Source organism: Toxorhynchites rutilus, chromosome 2, assembly GCF_029784135.1.
Source record: "Toxorhynchites rutilus septentrionalis strain SRP chromosome 2, ASM2978413v1, whole genome shotgun sequence".
Taxonomy (NCBI): domain Eukaryota; kingdom Metazoa; phylum Arthropoda; class Insecta; order Diptera; family Culicidae; genus Toxorhynchites; species Toxorhynchites rutilus.
In genome coordinates this window covers 205,655,425-205,682,971 of record NC_073745.1, presented here as the reverse complement: position 1 = coordinate 205,682,971, position 27,547 = coordinate 205,655,425, and the positions used below count along the sequence as shown (strand labels likewise).

At 37.1% G+C, this 27,547-nt stretch overlaps 2 protein-coding genes and 1 long non-coding RNA gene across 6 annotated transcripts; 1 reads left to right on the top strand and 2 right to left on the bottom strand.

Annotated features, from left to right (window-relative positions):
• On the bottom strand, window positions 1-26,194 carry LOC129764904 (ribose-phosphate pyrophosphokinase 1). 4 transcript variants are annotated; one of them, XM_055764537.1, is made up of 7 exons: window positions 26,025-26,194; window positions 15,466-15,697; window positions 7,277-7,460; window positions 1,847-1,870; window positions 1,216-1,314; window positions 693-1,151; window positions 1-623 (listed from the first exon to the last, which is right to left on the bottom strand). In XM_055764537.1, the coding sequence occupies exons 1-7, from the start codon at window positions 26,065-26,067 to the stop codon at window positions 531-533; spliced, it is 1,134 nt and encodes a 377-aa protein (XP_055620512.1). In that variant the 5' UTR covers window positions 26,068-26,194; the 3' UTR covers window positions 1-530. The 4 variants fall into 4 exon arrangements, with proteins under 4 accessions (XP_055620512.1, XP_055620511.1, XP_055620514.1 ...); XM_055764536.1 differs by lacking the exon at window positions 1,847-1,870 and adding an exon at window positions 6,543-6,596 and having other exon boundaries at window positions 26,025-26,191; XM_055764539.1 differs by lacking the exon at window positions 1,847-1,870 and having other exon boundaries at window positions 26,025-26,189.
• Window positions 18,308-25,735, bottom strand: LOC129764906 (uncharacterized). The gene is made up of 3 exons (XR_008741288.1): window positions 20,324-25,735; window positions 19,703-20,270; window positions 18,308-19,648 (listed from the first exon to the last, which is right to left on the bottom strand). It is a non-coding gene; the product is annotated as an uncharacterized LOC129764906 (long non-coding RNA).
• On the top strand, window positions 25,162-27,547 carry LOC129764905 (ubiquitin-conjugating enzyme E2-22 kDa). The gene is made up of 3 exons (XM_055764541.1): window positions 25,162-25,560; window positions 26,410-26,562; window positions 26,634-27,547. The coding sequence occupies exons 1-3, from the start codon at window positions 25,498-25,500 to the stop codon at window positions 27,015-27,017; spliced, it is 600 nt and encodes a 199-aa protein (XP_055620516.1). The 5' UTR covers window positions 25,162-25,497; the 3' UTR covers window positions 27,018-27,547.

Sequence of the window (27,547 nt, the reverse complement as noted above, 5' to 3'; positions counted from 1 at the left end):
TACTATTATCGTCCTCTGTTTATTTGTTTTCACATCTTGTAGCGTTAAAATTATAGTTGTTTGTAGTTGTACCTTACAATAAATTTGATTTAACTTCATAATTGCCTTTTATGTATAAGTATGTTGTTTGAACATATACAAAGATTTCTTTTTTTATCGGTCGCTGAACGCTAAATCATTTTTTCAAAGAAAATTAATGAAAAAATATCTTCAAAACATCATGTTTGCACAATAGCACACGTAGTGCGCAGCGAATAAAATCCTCTGTTATGTTCAATGCTTACACAGATCGGCAGGCTATAACCACCTATGAAACAAGTTATGTAATATACCGTTTTGGTTCATAACCAATTATTTTGAATTTTGAGAATTATGTTAGTTTTCTGTTGATGGATTCATGCAAATGTGATTCGCAACAGAATGGACCAAAATTAAAAGAAATGTATTCCGAAAAGGGGTTATTAGTTGCATTTGCGACTTTTTTTTCGCTATGACATCTTCATTTGCTGCCCGGTTGCAGCGCGCGTTTCTTAATAGGGAACATTGGAGAATAAATAGGAAACGCTCTCGCCATTATGGGTTCGACGAACAGCCTCGGCAAACATCATGGACACATCGATGCACTACAAGGGAAATATGGTTAGAATTTGAACACTCGACGTTTCGCATGTGTGCTGTTGGTAACTAATTACCTGTATTTTGGGACAGTCCTTCATGTGACCATCTTGAGGTATGGTATTCGTAACCACTACAGCCTCGAAGCAAGCATTATTTATTCGAGAAATGGCTGGTCCACTGAAGATACCGTGGGTTAAAATGGCATACACTTTCGTGGCTCCCGCTTCCACCAATTTGTCGGCAGCATGGACAATAGTGCCACACGTGTCGGCCATATCATCGACCAGAATGGCAACTCTGTCCTTCACATCACCTACCAGCACCATAGAGGCGACCTCATTTGCCTTCTTCCGCTCTTTGTGGATCAAAGCGAATTCCACGTTCAGTCGATCCGCAATCGAGGTCACTCTCTTTGCACCACCAGCATCCGGCGACACAATAATCGAATTCCTCCACTCAGCGATATTCTCACGAATCCACTTCAGTACAGCTGGTTCGGCGTATAAATTATCCACCGGGATGTCGAAAAAGCCCTGGTTGAATAACGATATGTTATTATCCGACAGCACAGAATGGGGTGACCCTTTTAAACTATACCTGTATCTGTGAAGCATGCAAATCCATAGTAATAATGTGATCCGCACCAGCCACCGACAACATATTGGCCACCAGCTTCGCCGAGATTGGAGCACGGCTCTGAAAAAGGCAAATATGAAAGAAAAAAAGTTGAAGTTTGAATGTTACATGTTATTTGGTGCATCCTTTGTGATTAATTAACCAGCCTAAAATTCCATTCCTGTTAGTTCTTTTATAAACGTCAATAATTAGACACCATTCCTCTGATCCGAATATGAATCGTAAATAACCCACATGCATTGTTGTTGGTATGCGCATTTTTTCAGTGATGATCTAACAAAACAATGCTGATGAAGTGAATGGTTTCGCGTTTTTGTTTTTGTACGATTAGAATGTTATTTCGCTCCTTGGTTGTGTCTTCAGTTGTCTGGCTATGAAAGCGGTTTTCTATTTTCACACTCATTTTTTTTTTGCTTTGAAACCACACAAAACCGGAACTTAACTACGCTCTCTGCAGGAAACGAAAAAACACGGGGACACCATTGCTGGCTATAGTGCTCTTTTAGTCTGGAATAAAATAGAAGATAGTTTCACACTGTAGGAAGACACACTGCCTGCGCATTACTATTACTGAACCCTTCGTGTTACTCACAGTGTAAAGATCTGGAACATTGTCCTACAGAGGGAATGTGGGATGTTTATCATGATGTAAAGAACAATTAACATTAGAATGTGGTAACCAAGGGGTAGCTTAAATTATTACAGGCAAAAATCAAAATTGCTGCGTGAAAATCGTGTGTGGAAATTTCAAGCGCATCATTTCCTTTGGTTGGATGAATAACTTCATCGATCTCTGCGGTATCACTTATTGGAAAACTGTTGCTGTTAACATACAATTCATTCAAAAGAATTCAAGAACAAGATGAATCAGTATTAGTTTAAAATTTCTATTTTGAATTGTCTTCTTAGGGACGGGTGTCTCCGGTGTCGTTCGAATGGTGAAAACCGTTTCCACTAGCGGTTAATATTAACTATTTGTTACTTTAGCCTTGAATTTTATCGTGATCGTTGAGACAATGAGCAATTCCACGCCAAATCATCCAGCCACTGAACCGACCCTCACTGATTTTTTTGAAGCTTGACACCAGTTCCCAGTGCATCGACAGACCTCAGAAACAACGATAGAAAGATAGTTAAAGATAGGATTGAGAAGAATTGATAGAGGAAGAAAATACGCCCGCAGAACGATCTCATTGTATTTTCTTTTCGACATTTTAAGACGAAGCGTACCAAAAATCCGGTCATTTTTAGTATGTGGGTCCATAGTAAGAAAAACGCCCGAAGTAAACTATAGTAATACAGGTCGGACTCCATTAAATACAGACTCGATTATATGTGATTCGATTATATACAAAATTGGACTCGATTATATACAGTTCGAAAATATTTTTTTTTTATTTCTAGTATGAATTATTTCACGAAAAAATATTACCTTTCAACGATAAGGTGAAATTTAAGTGGCTTTTATATGTACAATAGGGTCAAAATCGTGATTTTTGAAGATTTTGCTTGAATTTTCACCAGGAATGGTTTATATCGACATTACAGCGAAATGAAGATGATATAGATAGAAGTTGGGTGCCAAAGAACATATTATAGAACGGTTAGAAAGCTTTAATTTAATTAATAGAGACAATCAAGTTCAAGATGAATTTATGGACAAAATTAACAATAACTCATTATACATTATTAACATTGAAGTTTTTCACTTTCAAAATGTTATTTAAAGCCACTAATTTAGATGTTTCACAACTAAAACCTATACTAAATTTTTTTATCTTTCTAATGGAAGCAACAGAATCGTCATCTGTAGCGTACTTTTCAATGTAGCGCCAGTTTGAGGCAACAGAGTCCGAAACAAACAAAAAGCTCTATAACTCTGTTATTGTTGAAATTCGAACATAAGAACAGAACGATTTTTTTCATCAAATATGATTCTCTATCACCTCCCGAATGAATTCGGATTTTTCATATGGGAAAGGTATTTTTTTTTTATCTGTATTATAGTGATTTTCAACTCATTTGGCTGGTTCGTCACTTTTTACTTCCATTTTTGGAAGAATGTCGGGAGTGAGAATTGAACTCGTGACCTTCAGCGTGAGAGGCATGGATGTTAACACTACGCCAGATCGCCTCCACTTACATGGGAAAGGTATGTCATGACTTGAAGGGGATGAATCAAAAATTAAATTCTTCTTTTATATTCAAAAAACGAAAAATATATGCATAGAAAACGATTGAAAAAAAAAATTTTTTTGACTCGATTATATACAGCAAACATAAATCCGAAACTGTATATAATCGAATCCGCCCTGTAGTTATAGAAACCTCACTGTGCATCAGACTCACTCGTAATTCCTCTTTAGTTTGATGTTCTACATTTTAGTTGGGCCAATCTTGTACCTCATGATATAGGAAACGAGATTCTTTAAAGCCAGATGCTGAATTCCAGGATTGACCGGAGTCGAAAAGCATGTTACATTCAGTTCGCCATAGCATACCGAGCGCACGTTCATATTGTTGGGGTTTATCCAGCAATGATCATTCCCCTACCACATTCGACTGCCAATCTCTCAGGTCAAATCCAGCCTTTGAGTGGATCATCTTCACTTAGATAAAAACTCCAATGAATTCTTACGCGAATTGAAGACTATCCAAATAGTCGTTCATATAATGATTAGTCAGTATAGCTTGCACTGTGTCATGTGCACCCGTGGCCGAGTGGTTAGCGTCTCACATTATCATGCCGGGTGTTCGGGTTCGATTTCCGTTCTGGCCGGGGGATTTTTTATTTTAGTGAGAGAAATCTTTGATAATTTATATCTCAAAAACTATGAGTCGTACCGAAATAGTGTCTTAGGAAGAGTTATAGAGTATTGATGGTTGAATATGAAAAAAATGTACACTAAGAAAAAAAAGTTCTTTTTTTTTATTTACAAAATAAAAATTCAATTTGCAATATCCAAAATACATATTTCTTAATTTTTTTTAAAATTTTTTCATACAAAATAGAAGTCATGCAGAATATTTAAAAAATGGGTCCAAGATGGTAAAACTAGTTTTGACGAACTTTGTGGAACATCGAATTTTTAGGAATTTTCGAAAATTCGAATTTTTGTATGTTAACAATCATTTTTAGCCACTAATTATGAATCCTGATGTGATTTAAAACAGAAAAGGTTATCATCAATCTCCTTCTAAATGTAGCCATTCTCGAAATATTTAAAAAAATATTTATAATTTATTGTCTTTTTTATAGTAGATAATCCCTTTTAATATGTTTGTCGTGTTATACCGTCATGTTCATGAATTTTATGAATTTGCTTATACACTGGAGAAAAACATTAGTAGATGCAGCTACTGAATCTTTAGTAACCGAAACATTGGTAAAATATACACATTTTTGTACATATTACCAAATCTTTGTAAAACTAATGTCAAATGCAATGTACATCCCTACCAACGATTCGTACATTTTACTTCATAGCATGAGTAACCTTGAGTATTTTCATGCTTAGCAACTTTGTGTGTGTGCATTCGCCATTTCTCTAGTGGAAGTGAGCGATTCGGAGGTAAACATATTGTTTTTGTTGATTCATTGTACCTTAATATTTCAATTTTTGGGCCCATTTTTTAAATTTTCTGCATGACTTCTTTTTTCTGTATGAAATAATTTAAAAAAAATTTAAAAATATGTATTTTGGATATTGCAAATTGAATTTTTATTTTGTAAATAAAAAAAAGAGTACTAATTTTTTTTCTCAGTGAACATTTTTTCACATTCAACCATCAATACTCTATAACTCTTTCTAAGACACTATTTCGGTACGACTCATAGTTTTTGAGATATAAATTATCAAAGATTTCTCTTACTCAAATCGATACGCCCTTTTAAAAAGTTACACTTGAGTGAAAAATTCCCAATTTTCGTGGAAAACTCATATTTCCTCCAACCCGAGCGGAATACAAACTTTCATAAGAATTAAAAACTAATGTAAATCTGCATTTCTAGGGACGATTTCATTTGGAATTGCTCATTTGTTCTTTATACTTTTCATGGGCCCGGAACCAAGGGCGCTATACTTTTTTCTGGAAAGCTGAGGATTTTTTACATATCCAAAAACCAGAGAAGTGTTCTTTTTCGTTTTTGAGTAATGGGGAAATAATGATTTTTCTGATCATCGGTTAACTTTGAAAAATTATAATTTATAAAAGAAAAAAAACACATCTCTAATTTTTGGATATATTATGTAAAAATCCTCAGCTCTCCAGAAAAAAATATTTAAAAAATATAGCGCTGTTGGTCCCGGGACCATGGAAACCATAAAAAACAGATACAATCAATAATTTGCGAAAACACAATCCAATTCTATCGCAGTGGTCTTGTTATTCTTCGAAAAAAAACTAGCTCATTGGCTTCAATTTGATATATCAATCATCTGAATCGGTTCAGTAATTTGAAAGTTATGAATTTTTGAAAAATGTTATTCTGGGAAAAAATGGATTTTCGACCACCCTAAAATGCAAATGGGCACCCTAATGAAAAAATAAAAAATACGGGTCTAATGTTTTGCAATAAAGAACAAAACTACCACTTTCCACAAAAATCTGAGAACCACTATATCTGATTGGCATGGCTGTTTGAAGTTTAATGACGAAGAAATTTTAGATTTTTGACAGTGAGTTTTTAGCAACACTTTGTTTATTTCTGCGTGGTTTAAACTGAAAATTCAATTCTTCAAAATACACCAATACAAGAATTTGAATATAATTCAACTTACACTAGTGGGGTCTCCTATTTATGCTATTTTCTTCCTCTATAAATTCCTCTTAATCCCATCTTCCACTATCTTCCCATCGTTGCCCCAACAAAATCGAAGAGGGTCGCGTCAAAATTTCCTGTTTTCGGCTGATTTGGCGTGGAATTGCTCAGTAACATCTCGTCCAACAATTCTTCACTTGACGCAGGGGATGAATATCAGGTTAGTAGTAGCTAGAAATATCCCCGACAAACACACATTAAGCCAATAGAAAGTGGAAAACCCCTATTTAAATCCCAAATTACAGCCAATTGAATCGAGTGAGGAAATTTTCTTAATTCCCGCTACTGTTCAATTCACTTCGAGTTTTCTAGTAAAATTTATCAATGTTTGGAAACTACAGGAACCGCAATGGGGCCGAACCATGGCTAATAACAGGAGCTAATAACGTTTGATGCAAAATACGAGACGATGGATTTGAAACAAACAGAACAAATATAATGAAAAGAAATTAAAAACGATCAATACCCGAAACTTCCACTCATTCGTCTTCATCAACATGGCCAGTTTATCATCGCCTGCCTGAATGTGCGATAGGAAATCGAGTTATTATAATAGGTTTCAAATGCTGTTCTAGTATCGGATGACTACAACGCGCGCTAGCCTAAAATTGAACAAATGTCTGATGAAATTGATGCAGGTGGTGAGTGATGTCAATAACACTGAAAACATGCCAATCCTCAGAGGCTTGTCTGATTACTGATTAAAGCTAGAAGAGGCATAACAACATGTTTTCATCATCGTTTAGTGTTTGTATTATCGCCATCGCGTCCTCCACCGTCTACGTCACTTGCCACTAAATTTGTGCCTTCAATCATCAATTGTCCTTCCACAAACAAAGTCCAAGAAACCTCAGACATAATTCTGAAGTGGTGATAACCTCATGATCTAACCTCTTTCCGATAGCGGGCTGATTATAATAGGCGTAAAAGGAGAACTTGTTTGTCTGTTGTTTACCGCAAAGCACATGTTTTCAATAAACTCTGCGATCACGCATTCGTTACGAGGATGAAGTAAATGGAGATAAAATATAATTTTTCCACATATTCATAAATCCAAAAATCTAGCAGCTGAATTCACAAAAATTTTCAAAAATTTAGCCTTTAAACTCATAACAAGCCTTACAATTCTGTACTATGCGACAACTGAAGTGTCATGAGGATAGAAAAACACAAAATCACCAGATCGAACGGAGAGTTTACCTTGTCCTTTTTATCCTGGCGAGCGTACGGGAAGCACGGTATGACGGCCGTCACCCGGGAGGCGGAAGCGATCTTGCACGCGTTGATCATAATCAGCAGCTCCATTAGGTTGTCGTTGATTTCGCCCGAACCAGACTGCACGATATACACATCCTCGCCTCGTACGGATTCTCCGATTTCAACGCTAGAGGAATGGTAGAAAAATTTTAATTAATAGATTATTATAATGTATTGAAAGCTCAAATATGGTTGTCAGAAAAGCAGCGGAAGCAGATTTTTGTTTGATTCTTCGAAAAACGAAAGAAAATTTTCATATGATTTTCTAATCACCAAATCGTTTGTTTTGTATTCATTCATAAAATGTCATTCATCTCATGAGAATGGGTTTATGCTGAATCAAAGATTCATGAAGAGTAAACTAGCAATGCGATATCAATTCACACACATTCATGTACCAATAGCAGTTTATGCGATAAAGAATTTTCATTCTATTTATGCTTTGCTTGGACAAGCCTCCTGGCACACACAGATCCATCCAAATGTTTACTTTTTACTATCCTCCCAAACCAAAGAACATTAAACATCAAAATCATGTCGATCGGCATTATTTGAAACCATGTATCAACAAATAACTCAATTTAGGACAGTATAGGCCAAAGTATTTGCAACTAATGTTGAACAATGACAAAAAGGATCTCTCAAATCAAAAAATAATCATGGTTATCAGATTTTTTATTGGCACTTTGTTGGAACTTTCGAAAACTATCACATAACTTAAGGAATGCCTCACGAAGCGAATGAAGCCATCGTTGTCCAAGGAGCTATTTCCAAAACATCATAACATCTACAGAACATGCTTCACGTGATCATTTACCAACAAATCCTGCAATATCTTGGAATATCAGGCGTAAACTATTACCTGTCACGACATCCATTGGATGTATCGTTTGGAGGTAGTTGTGATGTAAGAAAAAGGATGTACACCTTTTTTTCCAATTTTTATTTTATTAGGCTCATTTAGCAATTCAGCTGTAACAGAGCCAAATTCATTCGTGTACATTTTTTATCCTAAGATTACTTTTGTCGTATAAAGCACTGCTCCCTTTTTATGGCGTAAGAGTATCGCGCTATCTATCGATAAACATTTGTTTTTATCTATAACACAGTAGTCGTTTAGACGTAAGAGAATTCCTATTCTATCGATGCACAACTCATGTCGCTTTTTCCGGCGTAAGAATGTTGCTATTGTTCGAATGTTCACAGTTGGGCTGTTCACAGTTGGGCTGTTCACAGCGGGACTGTTGATTTGAGGCTTCCTTTGTTGGGTTATTAATAGTTCCAATAACCGATGCAGCAGACCGAAAATGTGAGCGGTAAGGGACTGGGATTACCTTCACATGATGATTGTAATTCCTTAGTAATTCCCCACAAATATAGGAAATTTTAGGAAAACCTGGCCCAGACAGATGTATTAGGCCGAGGACGGTTCCCGAAATAAATCGCTGCAGAAAACGACTGCGACAGAAACAACTAAGGCTCGGTCGGACATCGTATCCTATGTTTCAAACTAACCGAGCAATCAGTGGAACCCAGGTTTGCGTGCGAGACAACGCCGCTTCCGACTTTGGGAAAAAAAGTCACAGGAAGGTTGTGTACAAGACACGACCGCATAGTTGACGTGGGATTACGTTAGGCTATCTGTTGCATGCTAATTTTATGTTTTGAAAATCTCATAAATCCATCATGAAATGACTGAGTGATAAGCGTTTAAAATTGGACATTTTTCACAATGTGATGTGAATTTTCGTTTTTCAATTTGTATCCCCGAAAGACGTTATTCTACGTTAAAATTCGGAGATTGCAAGATGCGAGGCCAAAGAACACAGCACTAAAAGCTGTGTTGCACTTTTCGGATATGTTTGAAGAGTCACAATCAGGGCCCGAAATCTTCGAAGGTGAAAAATGAAGACCGACTCTACTCTCAGTAGCTTCGCTTCGACTAGAACTGCTTCGGCTGTCGGCGACTGCGGCGAAAGTGAATTGACTAGAAAATGAATTGACTAGCGTTGACTAGCGAGGATGACTGATGAACTAGTCCAGTCAGTGGTTATTCTAACTGACGCGACTAATGAATACAAATCTCCCTCTTCATTCAACTGACCTCAATCTACATTTCAACCCCCCTAAGAACGAAATTGTTACCCGCGTACGCAATCTTATTTTTACGAACGAAAACTTGATTTCTGATGCAAAAAAGTGGTTACCCCATTAATGGACGGTTTTTTGTCTACCCATCGTGAACTCAAACCAACGAACTTAGACAGTTATCAGGTATGCTATAAAGGTCCTCGCGTCAGTATTAGTAAATAGCGTGCAAAACGTGTTTATACGTGTGAGTAATTTTCGTGTACGATATAAAAAAATCTAGCTCACCTGTAGCGTATGTCAAACCACGTTGAACTCAAACATCGATGCATGCATGCTTGATACATGGGAGAGAGATAGATTGCTATGAGGAAATCAAAAGTAATTTCCAACTGAATACGGATATTGTCAGCCAGATAGTCAGCCGAGCCCTGATCACAACACAACAAAAATCAGCAGGGGACGAAAACGGCGCAAAATACACCAACATATTTGGGAAATGTCCAGAAAAAAAAAATGTCTATGAAAAGATTCACACTATGCTCCTTGGGCGTTCAAACCTCGCTAGTCCCTATGTGGAAAGTTATTCACTTACCAAAGAAAAAATGCACGTTCTTCCGGTAAACACTGACAACCAGCAATACGGCAGCGGGGACCTCCAGACAGTGATAAGGGACCACCACGCAGTGAGTAGGATCCAGGAAAAGCAGCGAAAATTACAGGGGCAGTGGCCACCACCAGCAACGGGCACCACCGTGCCAAGCCACCGACGGACACCACAGTGGTGTGAAGGCCACAGATGCATGTCTTCTTTCTTTTTCTTTTCTCCTCACTAAGTGTAAACCGATGAAAATGACGCCAGAAAAAAAACGTCTATCTTCCGCAAGTGACTCCAACAGCGACGCGGAAAATACCGCTGAGCAACAGGCGAAGAAACAGCAAAGGGCGATGAAATGATTGACGACGCCGGAAAAAGCGGATAACCAAATTGTGAACTCTTTTATTGAAAACTTTATTTGTAAATTCTTCTATTGAAAACTTGGTACTTTCGTATTAGCGTCACCGGAGCCGAAATACAATAGATAGCAATTTTATTGTACACACTGGCACTCAGATATCTTTTGTATTGTTGCTGTCTTGTTGTTTATAGTGTTTTGTCATTTTTTATTGTTACGAAAATGCGATTTTATGATTTGCGGTATTTAAGTATGAACGCCACAGGAGCAATTTTCATTATGTTTTTTTTCGTAATGAAATTTATTCTGAGAGCAACGTAATGGGGACGTAGTCCTCATCAATCGAGGATAAGGAACAGAGGCGGCCCTAAGCCGCCGAGGCGACGCAATTCGAGTCAGCCGCCGACCCGCCGTAGGAAGCGGCAGCCTTTCGCAAGCAAACCTGTGTTCCATCGATTGCCCGGTTAGTTTGAAACATAGAAGACGATCCTTTAGTTAGGTCCGACCGAGCGTTAGCGAGCGTCGGACGGCATACATTTGCCCGGTTGATTTTTGCACTAAAATATAAATGATATATTTCAAAATCGACTAGCGTTGACTAGCGAGGATGACTGGTGAACTAGTCCAGTTAGTGGTTATTTTCACTGACGCGACTAATTAATACAAATCTGCCTCTTCATTCAACTGACTTCAATCCAAACTTCCATTTCCCCTTGACACTAATTCTATACCCGCGTACGCAATCTAATTTTACGCCCATAAAATGTGAAACGAAAACTTGATTTCTGTAGTTACCCCATCAATGGACGGTTTATTATCTACCCATCGTGAACTCAAACCAACGAACATAGACATTTATCAAGTATGCTATAAAGGTCCTAGCGTTAGTATTAGTTAATAGCGAGCAAAATAGCGCACACACACTGCACGCTATTTCATACGTGACTAATTTTCGTGTACGATACAAAAAAATCCAGCTCACCTGTAGCGTATGTCAAACCACTGCTGGTTCTGTCATGCATATGAAACACAAATTTCTGCATTACTCGAGAATTAATCAAGCAAATAAAACCAAATTTTGCATGTAACGTAACGGAGATACGCGTAACGCTGAGCGTAAACGATTTTTTTGTTTTTTTCAAGTGTCAAGTTTCTATAAGGCCAGTTACATTTTCCGTTGTTTTAGTTGTTTTTAACAATAAATCTGGAAAATGCCAAAGAAAAAGGGGCTCACGGAGAGAGAAAAAAGACAACTCGCTGCATTTCACCAAGAAAATATTGGTATCAGAGAAATTACTCGTCGGATTAGACGATCCCATCAAGTAACGCTTAATTATTTGGCGAATCCTCAAGGATACGGTAAGAAGGAGAGAGCTCCACGTAAATCAAAGTTCTCTGACCGGGATAAGCGGGAAATAGCTAGAACAGCTTCGAATTCTTCAAAATCGCTTGTGCAAATAAAGCAATATTTCAATTCAAATGTTACTCGGGTGACAATTCGTTTTGGTAAAAAACCCTCACATAAAGAGGGCTTGAGGGTTAAAGCTCCTCATCTCACACCATCTCACATCGGAAGACGTCTGAGTTTTGCCGAAGCTCACATGAACTTACAGATATGGTATGTTGTGACGAAAAATGTTCCCAAAATAATACATTTTGCTATATACCATAACGAAAAGTTCTTCAATATATAGGTTATCTTCACTAACGAAAAAAGTTCTATTTGGGTGGTCCTGATGGTTTCAACGAGTACTAGCATGATTTACGGAAGAAAGAACAGTATTTTAAGCCAGGAATTTTGGTGCAGACTCGTGCATGGTTTGGGCGAGATTCTGCGAAATCGGAAAGCTCAAGATAGCTTCCACATCATTCAAGGATTACAAGACATCGAGCATGTTGTCTGGTCGTGTATCCGGTTCCATGCTGCCCGCTCTCAGCTTTCCAGAGCATTGAGGGCACAAGACAGACAATCGAATGTCCGGGATCTTAGGTAGCCGTGATCCTGATCTTCTGCTTCATCTATACCTGTTCCTCAGAAACGCCGATGTCAACGTTTAATGATGTTTCCTTCGTCGTATCCCTGTATTATATCCCTCCTATCCCATTGATAAACTTTTACTTAGTCCCGGCAATACATACACATACTCTTTACAGATACAAACGACACGGGTCGAAGGTTGTGCAGACCACCGACCATTCATGACAACTCTACAGGAGCTGATTCTATCTTGGATTCCTCGATTCCCGATTGAGCTCAAGGTAGTAATTTTGGAAACATGGAAAAGTATCGAGAAATTCGTTCAGAAGAATGTAATAAATAGTATTCCTACACGATTTTTTCAGGTTATTAGTCGAAATGGCAAGGTTGCCAATTATTGACATGTAAATCAGCCGATCGTTTTGAATTTTGATAATACTTGTGAATTTTGAAGTGGTCTAATAGAAACTGGACAGTTGAAATTATCATATTTAAGCACAATGTATAAACAAACAACTCTTTTGAACGAAATTGACGTTAAATATACTTTATTCTAAGCATTCAACAATGTGTGAATGTATCTTGTTGAAATTCAAACTGTTTGTGTTGCAACGAAATAAAATCAGGGTGGTCTTATAGAAGTTGGACAGAGTGTATTAACAAGCAACAGAGTGTTCCTCCTCATCTTTGACCCAGCGTTTAAATCAGCAAACTAACGCACCAAGTAAATGAATTAGTGGATGAGCCCGAATAGCTGGATTTAAAATACCAAATTATCGCAACCTGTTATTCTAAAACATACGCTTAATTAAATTAATTGAATATTATCAATTACACTGTATTACCCCTTTATAAAGCCGTGGGAACAAGGCAACGAATCGATTTCAATTTCAAAGAACATAATCCTTACATGAGGAATAAAACATATTTACCAATGATAAAAAATTAACCATTGAAACAGTTGAAAAAATGGTGACAATATAGTTACCACTGCCCGTTAATTCCCAAAAACACTATTTGCCGCTGCCTTTTAAATTTACTTTATTGCACCTCCGGTTATGCGAAAGTCAAAAACATATTTCTAGTACAGCGAAAAAAAAATTTGTTTATATAAGGTTAAAAAGAAAAAAAATAGAATTTATCATCAAATACATCATTTATTTTATTGAAAGAACTGTATGACCTTACACAGTAGATCCTAAATAGTACGTTTCCAGTGAAAAACTTATGAACTTGTTTTTTATTCTTTATTTGAGAGGCTCTACAATTTGTTTTTGACACCCAACTTTTATCTTCCTTAATTCCTCTGCAATATCGATATAAACAATTTTTGGAGATAATTCAAGCAAAATCATCCAAAATCACGATTTTTACCCCACAGTACAACTTTAATTTCACCTCAACGTTGAAAGGTTACATATTTTAATGAAATAAGTCATATTTGAAACATGAGAAAAAAAATTCAAACTGTATATAATCGAGTCCAAAATTGTATCCTCCGTATCAAATTTGTGTTCAATGTGGATGGAAAACTTTGTTTTCTTCATGTGGTAAAAAAATCTCTTACGAAAATTGTATCTGAAGATAATTTTTATTATAATGACAAGTTTTAGTGGAAAACTAATTTCGTATTCAGATGTCGACACCGTACCGTTGTCATATCGGATACACTTCATTTCGTTTTCACCGTGAAGTGGAGACGGGAATAAAGCCAAAAAAAATTATGTGAAAGTGTTGTTCGTGATCAGACCCAATGTCTTTTCGCATGGCGTTTCCACAAAATGCAAAAAAAAATGACAGCATACATAACTAATAGTGAAAGAAATAGTGAAGATAGTGAAAAATGATTTACAGCAATGCACTTAATATTTCCGCCAGCACTGTATCCGATAATAAATTGATTAAAATCATATTGTCCATCCAATCATGTTTATAACATAGTTCATCAGCAGGGCAGCTATACGGGATCGTTTCCGAAAATATTCAAAAATGTTCAAATTTGTTATTACATGATTGAAACTATTTCGTTTTATTGTATAATTATTAGAATTGCTAGTAGTAAGTTGATTGTGTGGATATTGAAAATCCGACTACCATCAGTTGCTCTGAGTAACCTATTTTTTTGCGATTTGTAGATGTTCGTCGACGCAACAAAACATTCCACATTAATGCATACCGTACTAGACAAAACAAGTCGCATTTCCTGTCTTTACATCGTTTGAGTTTACCACACGATCGTGCATAGCAACGAAATGGTTTAGTGCTTAGATTACTTTATTCCACCTCAATGGGAAACATAAGGGATGTTTCAGGATACAAGCTTTGTGAAAAAGAATTCGTATACAGTACGAAGCGTACAAGGAACGTAAAAAATACAAAACCGATATGTCTGCTGCAGCCAACAGGTTTTATTCTCCTTTACACGAATTAGAGCAAAGGCGAATCAAAAGTTCTATCGTAACGGGAATACTAGACCCTGTAGACCAATCAACTGCTGTTTGAAGGAAAACGAAATTTGGATATGGAATGAAGAAGTGAAATAATTCCACAGCTTCGCTTCTCTCATCTCAATGCGATGTTCCGGTACATGAACATTTAGAAAAAAAAATTAGGGTTGAGATAGGTTCCCAATTATCTGTTGTAAATTAATTCAAATACATTCCAATTATACGAAATCAGTTGTCGCAGGCTCCGTAAAGTTATCCACTGATCACTTTTCATTGTATCGATTTGTCACTTCTTCGAGTCGTTAACAAGCCGCAATTATTTTACCAAAGTTCACCAATGGAGCCACCGCTTGCCTCTTCCCCCACAATCTCAATGCATACACTATCGTGGCTAATTAGATCGGATGGCTGACTAGTTGTCATACTTCAAGGTTAAGTGAAATTTATTTTTAAAGTCTCCCTGCCATTTTAGTTTGCCCTATTTTTTCTGCCGAAAACTCCCAATCCAAAATATCGACAAGATGAGGCAGCACGCAATTGATCCGGTCGGTAAAAAAATACCAAACAACCATATAACGTGTTTAATCGATAACAAATGCTCACTGCCACTGTACTTCTAAGCATAATGTTGCACTGATAGATAACAGAAAACACGCCACTCACCATGTCTCCAAATTGCTGAATTTTTTCGTCACAACTTTCCCGAGATCGATTCCGAGGCGGTCCACAATGCGCGACGCCAGATCCGGATGGGATGAACCGGAGAAAACCTTGATGTTGGGCATTCTGGACTGCAGGAGCTGCTGCTGCTGGATGCTGTTAGACTTCTCCAAGTTGTTTCGGATCAGACTTCTGGCGCGAATCGGGTTTGACGATCTGACTGGCATCACACAATCTACGGTTCAAATTAAATAACAGCTCATCGCAGGTCAAATTTATGCTTCTGGTATCATGAGTTTGAACTGCGAGTGTGGGTATCACACAGGCGCAGGAAAAACAATGTCCACACACTGTAATCGCACTGAATACGGATTCGATTGTATGCGACAAGGCGTAAACTTGTTTGTATTGTGAGCCCAATGACAGCCGCAAGAGTGAAAACCATGCGGTGCTGGGAACTGTTTTGATAGCGAACTGCTGACACTTATGTTGGAATATTCCCTTCGTCCATTACACCACTATTCCAATCGGTGCATACTAAATGATCGAATTACTATAAATGATAATGAATGTTAATACGCTACAATTATATTGTCATATAAAAAAATTGAATATTTTAAAAACAATGTTCTGTCATATGAAAAACTATCAATTTATCATCTAGTTTCACGACCACAATATAGGCTATTTCACAATTATTCGCTTCCAAAACGTGCGATATTCCCGCTTGCGTTTTATAACATCCAATAAAACGCAAGCTAAGGGGCGGTGACACTGGATGCAAAACAGTGGTCGTACGAATTGTATGCAATAGTGAAAGTAAACAACCACATTGATTTGCATTGGTGTGGTTACATTGCTTCCCCCTTGCTTCGTTCGAATTCGTCAGCTTCTATCGAACAAAATTGTTTGTTTCTATTCGTACAATCAAATTTTCGTGAGTACTCCTATCCAAAGTAACCTGAGCCTAAGGCCACGGTGATACTGCCTGCAGCTTCTTACGAAAATAAGGCTGCACGAAACGCATACAATCGTGAGAAGTAAACAACTACATAGAATTGTATTGGTGTGGTTACATTGCTTCCCACTAGCTTCGTTCGAATTCGTCAGCTTCTATCGAACAAAATTGTTTGTTTCTTTTCGTCAGTTATCGCACAATCAAGTTTTCGTGCGTACTCCGAGCCAATGTAACCTTAACCTAAGGGTGGGTTTAGACTAGTGATATATTCATGTGAAGAAATATGATGAGATTTATAGAAATCACATCAACCGTTTACACTAGCGTGAACTTCTATAATGAATATGTTCATATTTTCGGTGAATTTATTCACCTGAAGTAGAACTGCATCCAACTCTAGTGATTTCTCACCAGTGAGAAATTCATAAGCGTTTACATATGCTGAATTTATTCATGTTATATATACCTCGAATAAGTGTATCATATTTATTCTCACCCGTTTACACCTATTTTCACGTGAATAAATCCATCTATACCTATATATCTCCCTAATGTAAACCCCCCAGCAAACATTAAATCGTATAATTTTGCACGTGCCAAGTCTTACAAGAAATCCGAATAAATCATAATCGCATATAATATCAATCAAAGTATGTGTCGTGTATGTTTGAAATCGCATAAAATGCAAAAACTCGATTTTATATACCATTATCAAATTAAGTCGCAATTCGGTATAACAAACATCAGTTTTATGATGTACATTGTCGTAAAATATATTTAATCCGCATCATATGTGTATATTACGCTGATGCAGTTTGTGTGTCGTATAAGCGTATAATTTAAATCGATTCAGTACTGTAGCAAATCGTGTTGCATGCTGAAGAAAATCATGAAACAGTAAATCATATTAGATCCTAATAAAGAACATATTACATCATATTGAAATGTCAATGAAATTTTGATGCACTCGAAAGTTTCAACCGCTGTTGAATTAAATTTCAGATAGCCGCGCGAGATAGCTGGTGGATGATAATCCAGACGACCGGAGTTCGAACACACATCGGAGCAGTTTTCACCAAACATTAATCTGTGCCATTTTAAACATTCATATTCCACGCCCAACACAAGTCAATCAAATAATTATAATTTCTACAAACATAAATACTCATATATAAAAATGGCGATTCGTGAGGCTATAATAAACATTACACGAAAATATTTTGCACCATTTGTTTTTTTCTATGTCTGCGATTACATGTCTAATAAATCGTATATGAGTATGGCAAAAGTCGCTATTATAGCCGGTCAAAGTTGCATATTCATCCAAACAAATTCGGTAAGCATTTGCCATGTATGTATATGGCCTCCACTTTTGCATGCATATGCCAGTTAGGCGCATTATATGCCAACCAAATTTTAAGGCATATGATGTTGTATATACGCTTGTTATGCGATTTAATGTTTGCTGGGCCGTCACAAGGGTGGGTTTAGACTACCCAGCAATTATTACATTATTACAGACATAGAAAAAAAACAAATGGTGCAAAATATTTTCGTGTAATGTTTATTATAGCCTCACGAATCGCCATTTTTATATATGAGTATTTGTGTTTGTAGAAATTATAATTATTTGATTGACTTGTGTTGGGCGTGGAATATGAATGTTTAAAATGGCACAGATTAATGTTTGGTGAAAACTGCTCCGATGTGTGTTCGAACTCCGGTCGTCTGGATTATCATCCACCAGCTATCTCGCGCGGCTATCTGAAATTTAATTCAACAGCGGTTGAAACTTTCGAGTGCATCAAAATTTCATTGACATTTCAATATGATGTAATATGTTCTTTATTAGGATCTAATATGATTTACTGTTTCATGATTTTCTTCAGCATGCAACACGATTTGCTACAGTACTGAATCGATTTAAATTATACGCTTATACGACACACAAACTGCATCAGCGTAATATACACATATGATGCGGATTAAATATATTTTACGACAATGTACATCATAAAACTGATGTTTGTTATACCGAATTGCGACTTAATTTGATAATGGTATATAAAATCGAGTTTTTGCATTTTATGCGATTTCAAACATACACGACACATACTTTGATTGATATTATATGCGATTATGATTTATTCGGATTTCTTGTAAGACTTGGCACGTGCAAAATTATACGATTTAATGTTTGCTGGGTAGTGATATATTCGTGTGAGGAAATATGATCAAATTTATAGAAATCGCATCAACCGTTTACACTAGCGCGAACTTTTATAATGAATATATTCATATTCACTGCATCCAAGTTTAGTGATTTCTCACCAGTGAGAAATTCGCTAGCGTTTACATATGCCTAAATTTATTCTATAAATTCTATACATATATACCTCGAAGAAGTGTATCATATATATTCTCACCCGTTTACATCTATTTTCGGGTGAATAAATCCATCTATAGCTATAGATCTCCCTGATGTAAACCCGCCATAAAGCAGTGATTACATAGGATACTACACAATTGGAAAACATTGGTTCTTCTTGAATGGCGTTAACGTTCCCTGTGGAACTTTTGCCGTCTCAACGTATGCTTTAACTAGCGTCATTTATTAATACTTAGTTGAGATTTCTTAAGATTAATAACACGTCTTGAATGTATTCCGAGGGGCAAGCTCTAGAATACGCGTGACTACAGTGCAAGCCGAAAGAAATTTCTTTGGCGATAAAATCCCCCGGTCAGAACGGGAATCGAATCCGAGCACCCGGCATGGTAATGTGAGATGCTAACCACTCGGCCACGGGTGCACCAGGAAACATTATATGACGAATTTTTTGGTAAATATTACCAATGATTAGTCAATTTTTGCAATACGAATTATTCGTACATATTATGCGATAACAATGGTAAACAAATGCCAAAGCAGCTAGTATAACCCGGTATAAGATGTCGGTTCAACGTTGGTTGAACATAAGTTACAACTTCGGGGTGGCTTTTTAACACACTTGTGGTTGAAGATTGAAGCTTGACGAGTCAAATGATACTTAAACATATTTATTTCTGTTCCAATTACAGAGGCCTTGATAAAAAGTTATGTTCCCTAGCTTAGTTAAAATTAAATAATGCCGTCCGGTTGCTGATGTTGAATGTTGTCGATTCGCAGGCTTTGCTCATTTCGCTATGGTTGGCTATGAATGACATAAATATGCAGTTCCGTTGATTCTCCTGTGAAAAAATGTTCGATATTATCGTCTGAATCATACCAGTAGTTGGACTCACCGTTTCAATTTGTTGGGGAATAAACATTAACTTTGGGACCGGAGGAACGTTGAAAGGTAGCTATTTGATAAGTTAGTGCAACACCAGTCAGCCACTCGCGATAAGCAAAATGCGAATCATCATAATATAGATCAAGCCAAGCGAGCGATCGATAAATAAACATAAACACACCACATCAACAATCATCCAGACTATAAACATAAACATCATGCCACCCAGATCGTTCCCACCAAATATGCTGAATTAGAATAAGATTAAATATTGTAAACCATTTCATTCAGTAGAAAAGGCAGGGATAATCATTGTCAAGAACAGTTCTATGTGATCATTCAAATAGTGAATAAAAAAGGAGCTTCACTCCGAAATATTTTTTTTTTACATAATTTAGTCCGAAAGTTATTAACACCACTGGTAGAAAAGTTCTGAGTCAGGATTTCCGAAGAATCCTCCAACATCAGCAACACTAAAGTTGATTTCAGCTACCGACAGTGACATTTTGATCGATGCTTATATATGATCCCCATCAGCCGTCCAAACTGCTGTATGTTATAATATGTACGTAGGTTTCCTGTAATAAATCTTCCATTAATACATGTTTAAAAATGATTCAAAATCATTTACCTTCATGGTGTTGCTATCCGCATGGTGAAATTAGAAATGGTGTCACATCATTCTTTTCGCGGTTGCCAGAATGACAATCGTCAAATTTACGAGCACCGTGTAGTAAAATATACCAATCGTTGGTAGTGATGTGTATTGCAACTGACACTCATGTAACACACGGTTAGTAATATGTACAGAAAATATACATACATACATATGTACAGAAAATATACAAATACATTCTACCAACCTTTGCATTATATCATGGACAAACATAGCTGTACTAGCGTTGTCGTGTACAGCGTTGTATAGGTACCATCGTACCTATATACTTTGGTTGTACATTGTGCCGTATGTCAAACAGACAATCCGATTTTTTTCCAATTTTCACCACATATTTCAATGAAAATGGTTTTCATTTAGCGTCTAAACTATCAAACACAGCAAACAAGTTTCCAATCTGAGTTATTAACTCAAGAGAAAGTCAATGAAAAAAATGTTTACCAAGTGTTTTTATTCGGATTGTTCATGCTACCCACCACTAACCGTCTATGGCGCTACGCACAGTACAACTGTAGCCATGTATAACGGTGAAACAGGTCGGTACAGATACAGCGATTGTACCGAGTTGGTTGCATGGTTCTAGCGCTGTACATGGTGACAGACATACAATTTTCGAAGTACAACGCTAGTACAATTGTATGTCTGTCATAAGTATTACACGGTTTGAGAATGAATATCAAGTTGTTATCAAAATGGCGTATAAGTGATGTTGAAATTCACATCTTTAAATATTCCGTTGCGATTACATCACATATATTATAGCAAAAACACGAAACTGGAGTGCTAGCCACTCAGAAAATTTTCAACGGACAATTGAGAGCCCACATATGATTTATTTAATGTTATTCATAGTGTCGCCACCTACAACAGTTCTAAATTTTGAAAAGTTCAATTAAAATCATTGAATTATATTATTTAAATGCTTGAAATGCGTATTTTCGACCACTATCCAGCAATAATAACATATAAACTGTTTTTCTTAGCTAGTCGCGGATAGTTTTGACTCCGAAACTCAGACGAAGAGATATGTTGGCATAAAAAATGCAACCAAAATCAAAACAAAAGCCGTGATACAAAGCCCATACAAAAACTCAACGAACCATCCGTCTCCGTCAATTATTCTTTTCTACAAATTCTGCCGGTCGCATTCGATGAACAGTCGTTGGCGGGTCGTTTCGCTGCCGGTGTGAATATTTCCATAAGAATTGTATGGGAGAATAATTGACGTAACGTGGATGTTGTATGTGAATCGCACTTAATTGGACATTCTCTATGAGAGTGGTACAGTGTCGACTTCTGGTAGGGACTTTCAATGTGGGGCCATAATTTGGGCCCCGAACTCGATGTTTACAAAAATGTCCAATTAGAGGTAAAGATGTTCAATTAAACATGTTGCATTACAGGTCTGTCCAATTAGCTAAATGTCGCATTAAATGTAAATTACTGTATATACATACCAAGTGAAACAATCACATGAAATGCACTTTCAGCCATATTGGAATTGCTATCGGTATTGTTTACAAACAGCTCTGGTGAAAATCTCTACTTAACGTTTGAAATTGTATAATATATAGAACTGTTGAACAAGAACGGAGAGCAATAATTAGAACAAGCAGACAATACTACAGGCGGTCAAGTAACTATTTCGACTTCGCTCAGTGGATCAGGTAGTCAGGAACAACTGTAAACGACGAGAGTTGTTGCCGGTCGGAAGAACAGGAAAATCATCAGACGTCTTTCATTTCTATACCGGGGTGTAAAATCAAAGTTTCAAAAACGAAAGCGTTACGCCGGAGACCGAGATTTTGAGCGTTAATAGCTTCTAAACAACTGAACGAAATGGTATGATAAACAATTCATTCCAAAGATAAAATGTCTATGCGTTATATACTTGTTACTTTTTGATCCAAAACATTGTTTCAATAGTTTCAATTGCTTTCAAAACGGGCTATTGAAATCACCAATCGGTATATAAGCGAGCGCCGCTCGGAAATGCACTTAGTTATAATTCGTTTATCATGAAAGCGCGGATGAACGATGTCACCAAGAGCCTGTTTGTGCACCTTAGGCAAGAAGGGAATCCATCAGGAGGAGAGTGATGCCACAAACGGTTCCCTGGGAAGAGATCGGAGCAGCCGCCACACACACTTTTCACTTAAATTCTTTTTATTTCTTAATTTGGTTTACATTATAATAAAGTACTACATATCAAGTGATCAACCTAGGGTTCTACATCTTTAAGTTGACCACACACACACGCGCGCGGAACTTTTCGTTTAAATGCCATTCAGCATCGAGAAAATCCCGGAAAGATTCAATCGTTGCTGAAAAATAATCTGCCAGTTCCCCTGGGAATTGAAAAATATATTGATGCGAAAGAGTTTATTCTAATGTTTACTAACCATATGACACTGCAACCAAATACATTTGGTTTTGTTATTTTTCAATCAATCGCAATTAACAGGAAAGCTTCTGAAAATTATTCTTCCCCATCAGTAGAAAACTTGCGTATCCAATATTGTATGCGCGCAACGGAGAATGTTTCGCATCGCGAAAATTATATAATTTTCAATCGATTATTGCTCAGTCGCCGAAAGTTTCAGACTCAGAGAGTTCATTCCCCTCTAGTTTGCCGTCCAAATTGTACGATGGCAAACCACACCTTCTCCCGATTCAATCACGCACAAAAAGCATACTTAAGCGATATTCTGGTGGTGAAACGCATTCATTTTTCGTGAGGACATCGATAAGGCAACATCGTTACTGAACGAGCTGGACGAGCTGGATCCCCCACCATCAAGGGATTCATTACCTGGCCTGACCTAACCTGAAACGCATTCAGTTTGTTGAGGACTGTGACGGAGCGCAGAAAAGCCGATCCATCAGAAAGAGAAGAGAAGACGACCGAGAGAATACCAGCAACGAAAATTGGTTCCGCTTGAGACATCGGAGCAACCGCCACACACACACATACACGCGCGCAACTCTTTACGTTTGCTGGTTATCGAGAAAAATCCGGAAAAGAGTGATCATTGCTGCAAAATAATCTGCCAGTTCCCCTTGGCATTGAAAATAACATGCAAGCGAAAGAGTTTATTTTAATGTTTTCTAACCATATAACACTGCGATATATTTGGTTGGTTCTGTGATTTTTCAATCAAGTGCAATTAGCAGGAAAGCTTCTGAAGATTAGTCTTCCCCATCAGTAGGATATTTTCATATCATATATTGGATGCATAAAACCTTGTACCTCCAACGTAACGCTCTCGTTTTCGATGTCCCCCAAATATTCATTCATTCATTAATTCAGAATGGATTCAGATTCAACTTCAAACAAATGATCACTAAATCAACAATAGTCCTACGTCACCATTGCGGTTATACCATAGATATAACCCACTTACTGTTTTTTCCAAATTTCTAGACTAGAATACCCTCTTAAAGAACGCACCATTGTGCTTATTTCAAATCCGACCGGATTCCGGAATAAGGGTTTATTTTACCGAAAAACACTTGAAGGAACTTATCTCAATCTGCGATTCGTTTCGTAAACGCGACGAAAATACATATTTGTAGCGAATTGTAAAGGGCAAATCATTCACAAGAATGTTGAGTTAAAAAAAATCTTAGCAAGTGAATGGAACCCCGAAGAAGGTTTTCGCTTGAAGAAAGTTATGGCTGGGTCTGGTAGGACTGGAAGAAATCTGTGTCATGAGCTTCTACCAAGCAACTAGTTTCGAAGAATTCCAACAAGTACTGCCAGCAGCTGAACGTATGAAAATCAACGATCCAGAACGCTTCTAGGGCACTTCTAAAACTCCACCCGCCTTACACACCAGATTGCATTTTCAGATTATTAACTGTTGAGATTTTTGTAAGAACTTAAACTTACGGCATAGCATGGAATGGATGGAATTCTCAAGTTGCATGAAGGATGTTGAAATATTCAGGAAAAAACGGTGCATTTATGATCGAAAAGATGTATGTCTACAAAAATATGCTTTTGGTTTTTTCCCTTAGAATCGGCACGAATTTTTCAGAACAATATTTAGCATGATTTAACAATTAACGAAACGTCAACGTCCACGGAATCATGATCACGGTGATACCGCAGATGTTTTGTTTTTACTAGGTTCATTATAGCCAGCAGGCACTACCGAACCTGTTAAAGCGAAAGTCATTGATGTTGAAAGTCAATTCTGTTTTCAAACAAAGTGCTTGATTGCATTGTCTGATTATTTAAAAACTCAAACAGCCAGCCAGCTTTAATATAAAATAGGCAAGAATAAGCTCACAATCGATATTTTAAAATGGATATGGAGATAACGTAAATAGAATTCGGAAGAAAATAATATAAAATAAAAAATAAAAAATAGAATATTTCAAGACAAATCGTTACTATTGGTAAGGCTATAATTTTTATCAATAAAAACATGGAATAGAAAATAGAAACAAACTTGAAATAAAATTTAAGCGAAAAAAATTTAATTTCTTAATTTTTTCCTCAAAACCGGAGGAATGTACACGTGGACAACAGGGGAAGGGGTATAAGGGATATCCACGCTTGTCCACGGAGGGGAAGGGGGGTATCTAAAATCATGCTTTTTCTGTCCACGTGGTATGTGGACGGCCCCTTACGACCATTTCAAGTGCGACTATTTCGAATCATCGTGTCAAGTTGGAGAATGAACGCACAATATATTTTGTGTAATCTTGCAACCCTATTTCGTGGAAAGACCGGACTCTACTGTGCTATTTTACTTGTCAAACTGCTCTGCTCACAAACACATGGGTGGCATCCGGCGAGTTGTGTGGGTGAAATTAGCGCAAATAAGAACAGTTCCCCGAGGAAGAAGATTTGAAAGGTGTAGACTTTTGCGAAAATAGAGTATCGGGAGCACGAAAAGTCAAAAAACAGAGCCCCTGTTTGGCAGAACACAAATAAGTCAAAATTGATCTAGTTCCACTCTTTAAACGACTACTTGAATTGCGTTGTAAGATCTCGGTCAACATCTATCGGGCCCGTAATATTTCAAACAAAGACATTACATTAATCGAGCTGCGCTAGCAAAACAAGAGCTGAATTTCATCCTGAAGAAGAGCAACATTTGGAACAGTAGCAAGATAAAATGGCGAATATGGCAGTATCTCGAATCAAGCGAGAATTTAAGGAAGTTATAAAAAGTGAAGAAGTGAGTACTTGTTAATTGAATAGCGGAAGGAAGTTGTACTGGTTCTAGTAGAAAAATCTTGTTTCAACGATTGCATAATGCAATATATGTATGTTCTGCGCAACTAGGCAATGCAGTAGAATAATTTATAAAAAATTATTCACAAAAAAAAGTATGATGAACAATACATAAATCATTAGTATTCAGAATTGAAAGCAGAAAAATCGTTTTGAGCAGATGAGTTCGCAAATATCTGCTTTGAACTTTTGATTCTATTTATATTGACAAATCATGCAGATTACACAAAGAAAATATATTGTATGTTATTTCATAGCCCTTGAAGGATTCCAATTCGATTTTCGACCACGTCTTAAACCGAGCATTACCTTTCCTGTAAACCATAAGGATGCCAAAGAGCGATTTATGTTGCTTATCATTGTTTAAATCATGAAATTAAAAAAATATGCCATCACTCGCAAACGTACCTTCTTCGAATTCGATGTCCGATTCGTCGCTCGTTGTGGTCATTTTAGTAGCTACACTAGTATTTCCGTTTTGAAGCCGTAAGATGTTTCAAGATAGAACTAAAACGATTTCGCGCTGTGAAACACAATACATATACTTTGTATGTCTACCAGACAGTGAAATACGGAATAACGACTAACATCGAGATCACTATGTTAGCAACAAAGGCAACGAAGTTGATCTCAATATTTCAATTTTGTTTGGTTCAATAGATTATCAGCGACTTCTAGATTATGTAAATAAGTTTTTACGCGTAAGCATTTCTGATTGTACTTGTTTTTGAAAAGATACTTTGAAGCTCCCTGGAAAATTTCCTCTGACCAAAATATACATTGTCTTTCGCAGATAAATCAGTGCTCGATTAAATTGGATATAGTCAACGACAATTTCACAGAGCTGCGGGGTGAAATCGCTGGTCCGCCGGATACGCCATATGAGGGAGGAAAATTTCTATTGGAAATCAAAGTACCAGAAACGTATCCTTTCAATCCGCCGAAGGTAACAGCTAACATCGCTAAAGTAGTCTGCGTTTGTGTTTCAATTATCAATAGTATACGTCTATTTAACAGGTTAAATTTATCACAAAAATTTGGCATCCAAATATATCCTCCGTGACGGGCGCTATCTGCTTGGACATTCTGAAGGACAACTGGGCCGCTGCTATGACTCTCCGTACTGTGTTGCTTTCACTGCAGGCACTGTTAGCTGCAGCCGAACCGGATGATCCTCAGGATGCAGTCGTGGCGACACAGTATAAAGATAACCACGAGATGTTTATCCTGACCGCCAAGCACTGGACCAATGTGTACGCGGGTGGTCCATGTCGGAATGTGGATTTCGACCAGAAGGTACAACGATTGCGGGATATGGGTGTAGCCGATTACGAAGCTCGTGCCGCGCTTTCGCGACATAATTGGCATCTGGAACGCGCATCCGAACAATTGTTTAGTTAGTTCTGTTAAAATAGTCAGACCGCTTAAATTCTCTTTTCACATCCAGTGGTCGTTGCTCCTTATTTCGTTTAATTTATCTGTGTTGAAGACATACAAAACAGTTTAAAATGCATGTTGTCGGATTGGTTTCATTCGCGTTCTTTGCAACAAACTGAATTGAGTTTCCTTGTTGTGAAAACTATCAAATTGAAACGCATATGTTAAATCATGTAGCTATAACCTCTTTTATAAAAAGACAAGCGTATAATGATAATAATATTAAGGAGCTTGAATTGCAGGAGAACGGTGATATATATATAATATAATGAAACAACAACCACTGTCATTTTTTTCTCTAACTTTTTTTTCGTCTAACGGAGAGTAATTTTCACCCAAATGTATTGCGATTGTTTCTGAACGATTGTAGGAAACACGATCAATTAGTCCGAAAAGCGTATGGGGCGCAAATGATTAATATTGTTATTTAGCATGTAAATTTGATAAATATAAAAGGATCATTTCACGCCTTCGAGTCAACACTTACAAAGATA

Coding starts and splice junctions, on each gene's coding strand:
- LOC129764904 (XM_055764536.1), bottom strand. CDS start 26,067: ATGACCACAACGAGCGACGAATCGGACATCGAATTCGAAGAAG. Junction 1,315..6,542: donor CGAATGAGTGGAAGTTTCGG/GTATTGATCGTT, acceptor TGCCTTTTTCAG/AGCCGTGCTCCAATCTCGGC. Junction 624..692: donor AGGACTGTCCCAAAATACAG/GTAATTAGTTAC, acceptor TTTCCCTTGTAG/TGCATCGATGTGTCCATGAT.
- LOC129764905 (XM_055764541.1), top strand. CDS start 25,498: ATGGCGAATATGGCAGTATCTCGAATCAAGCGAGAATTTAAGGAAGTT. Junction 25,561..26,409: donor AAGTTATAAAAAGTGAAGAA/GTGAGTACTTGT, acceptor TGTCTTTCGCAG/ATAAATCAGTGCTCGATTAA. Junction 26,563..26,633: donor ATCCTTTCAATCCGCCGAAG/GTAACAGCTAAC, acceptor TCTATTTAACAG/GTTAAATTTATCACAAAAAT.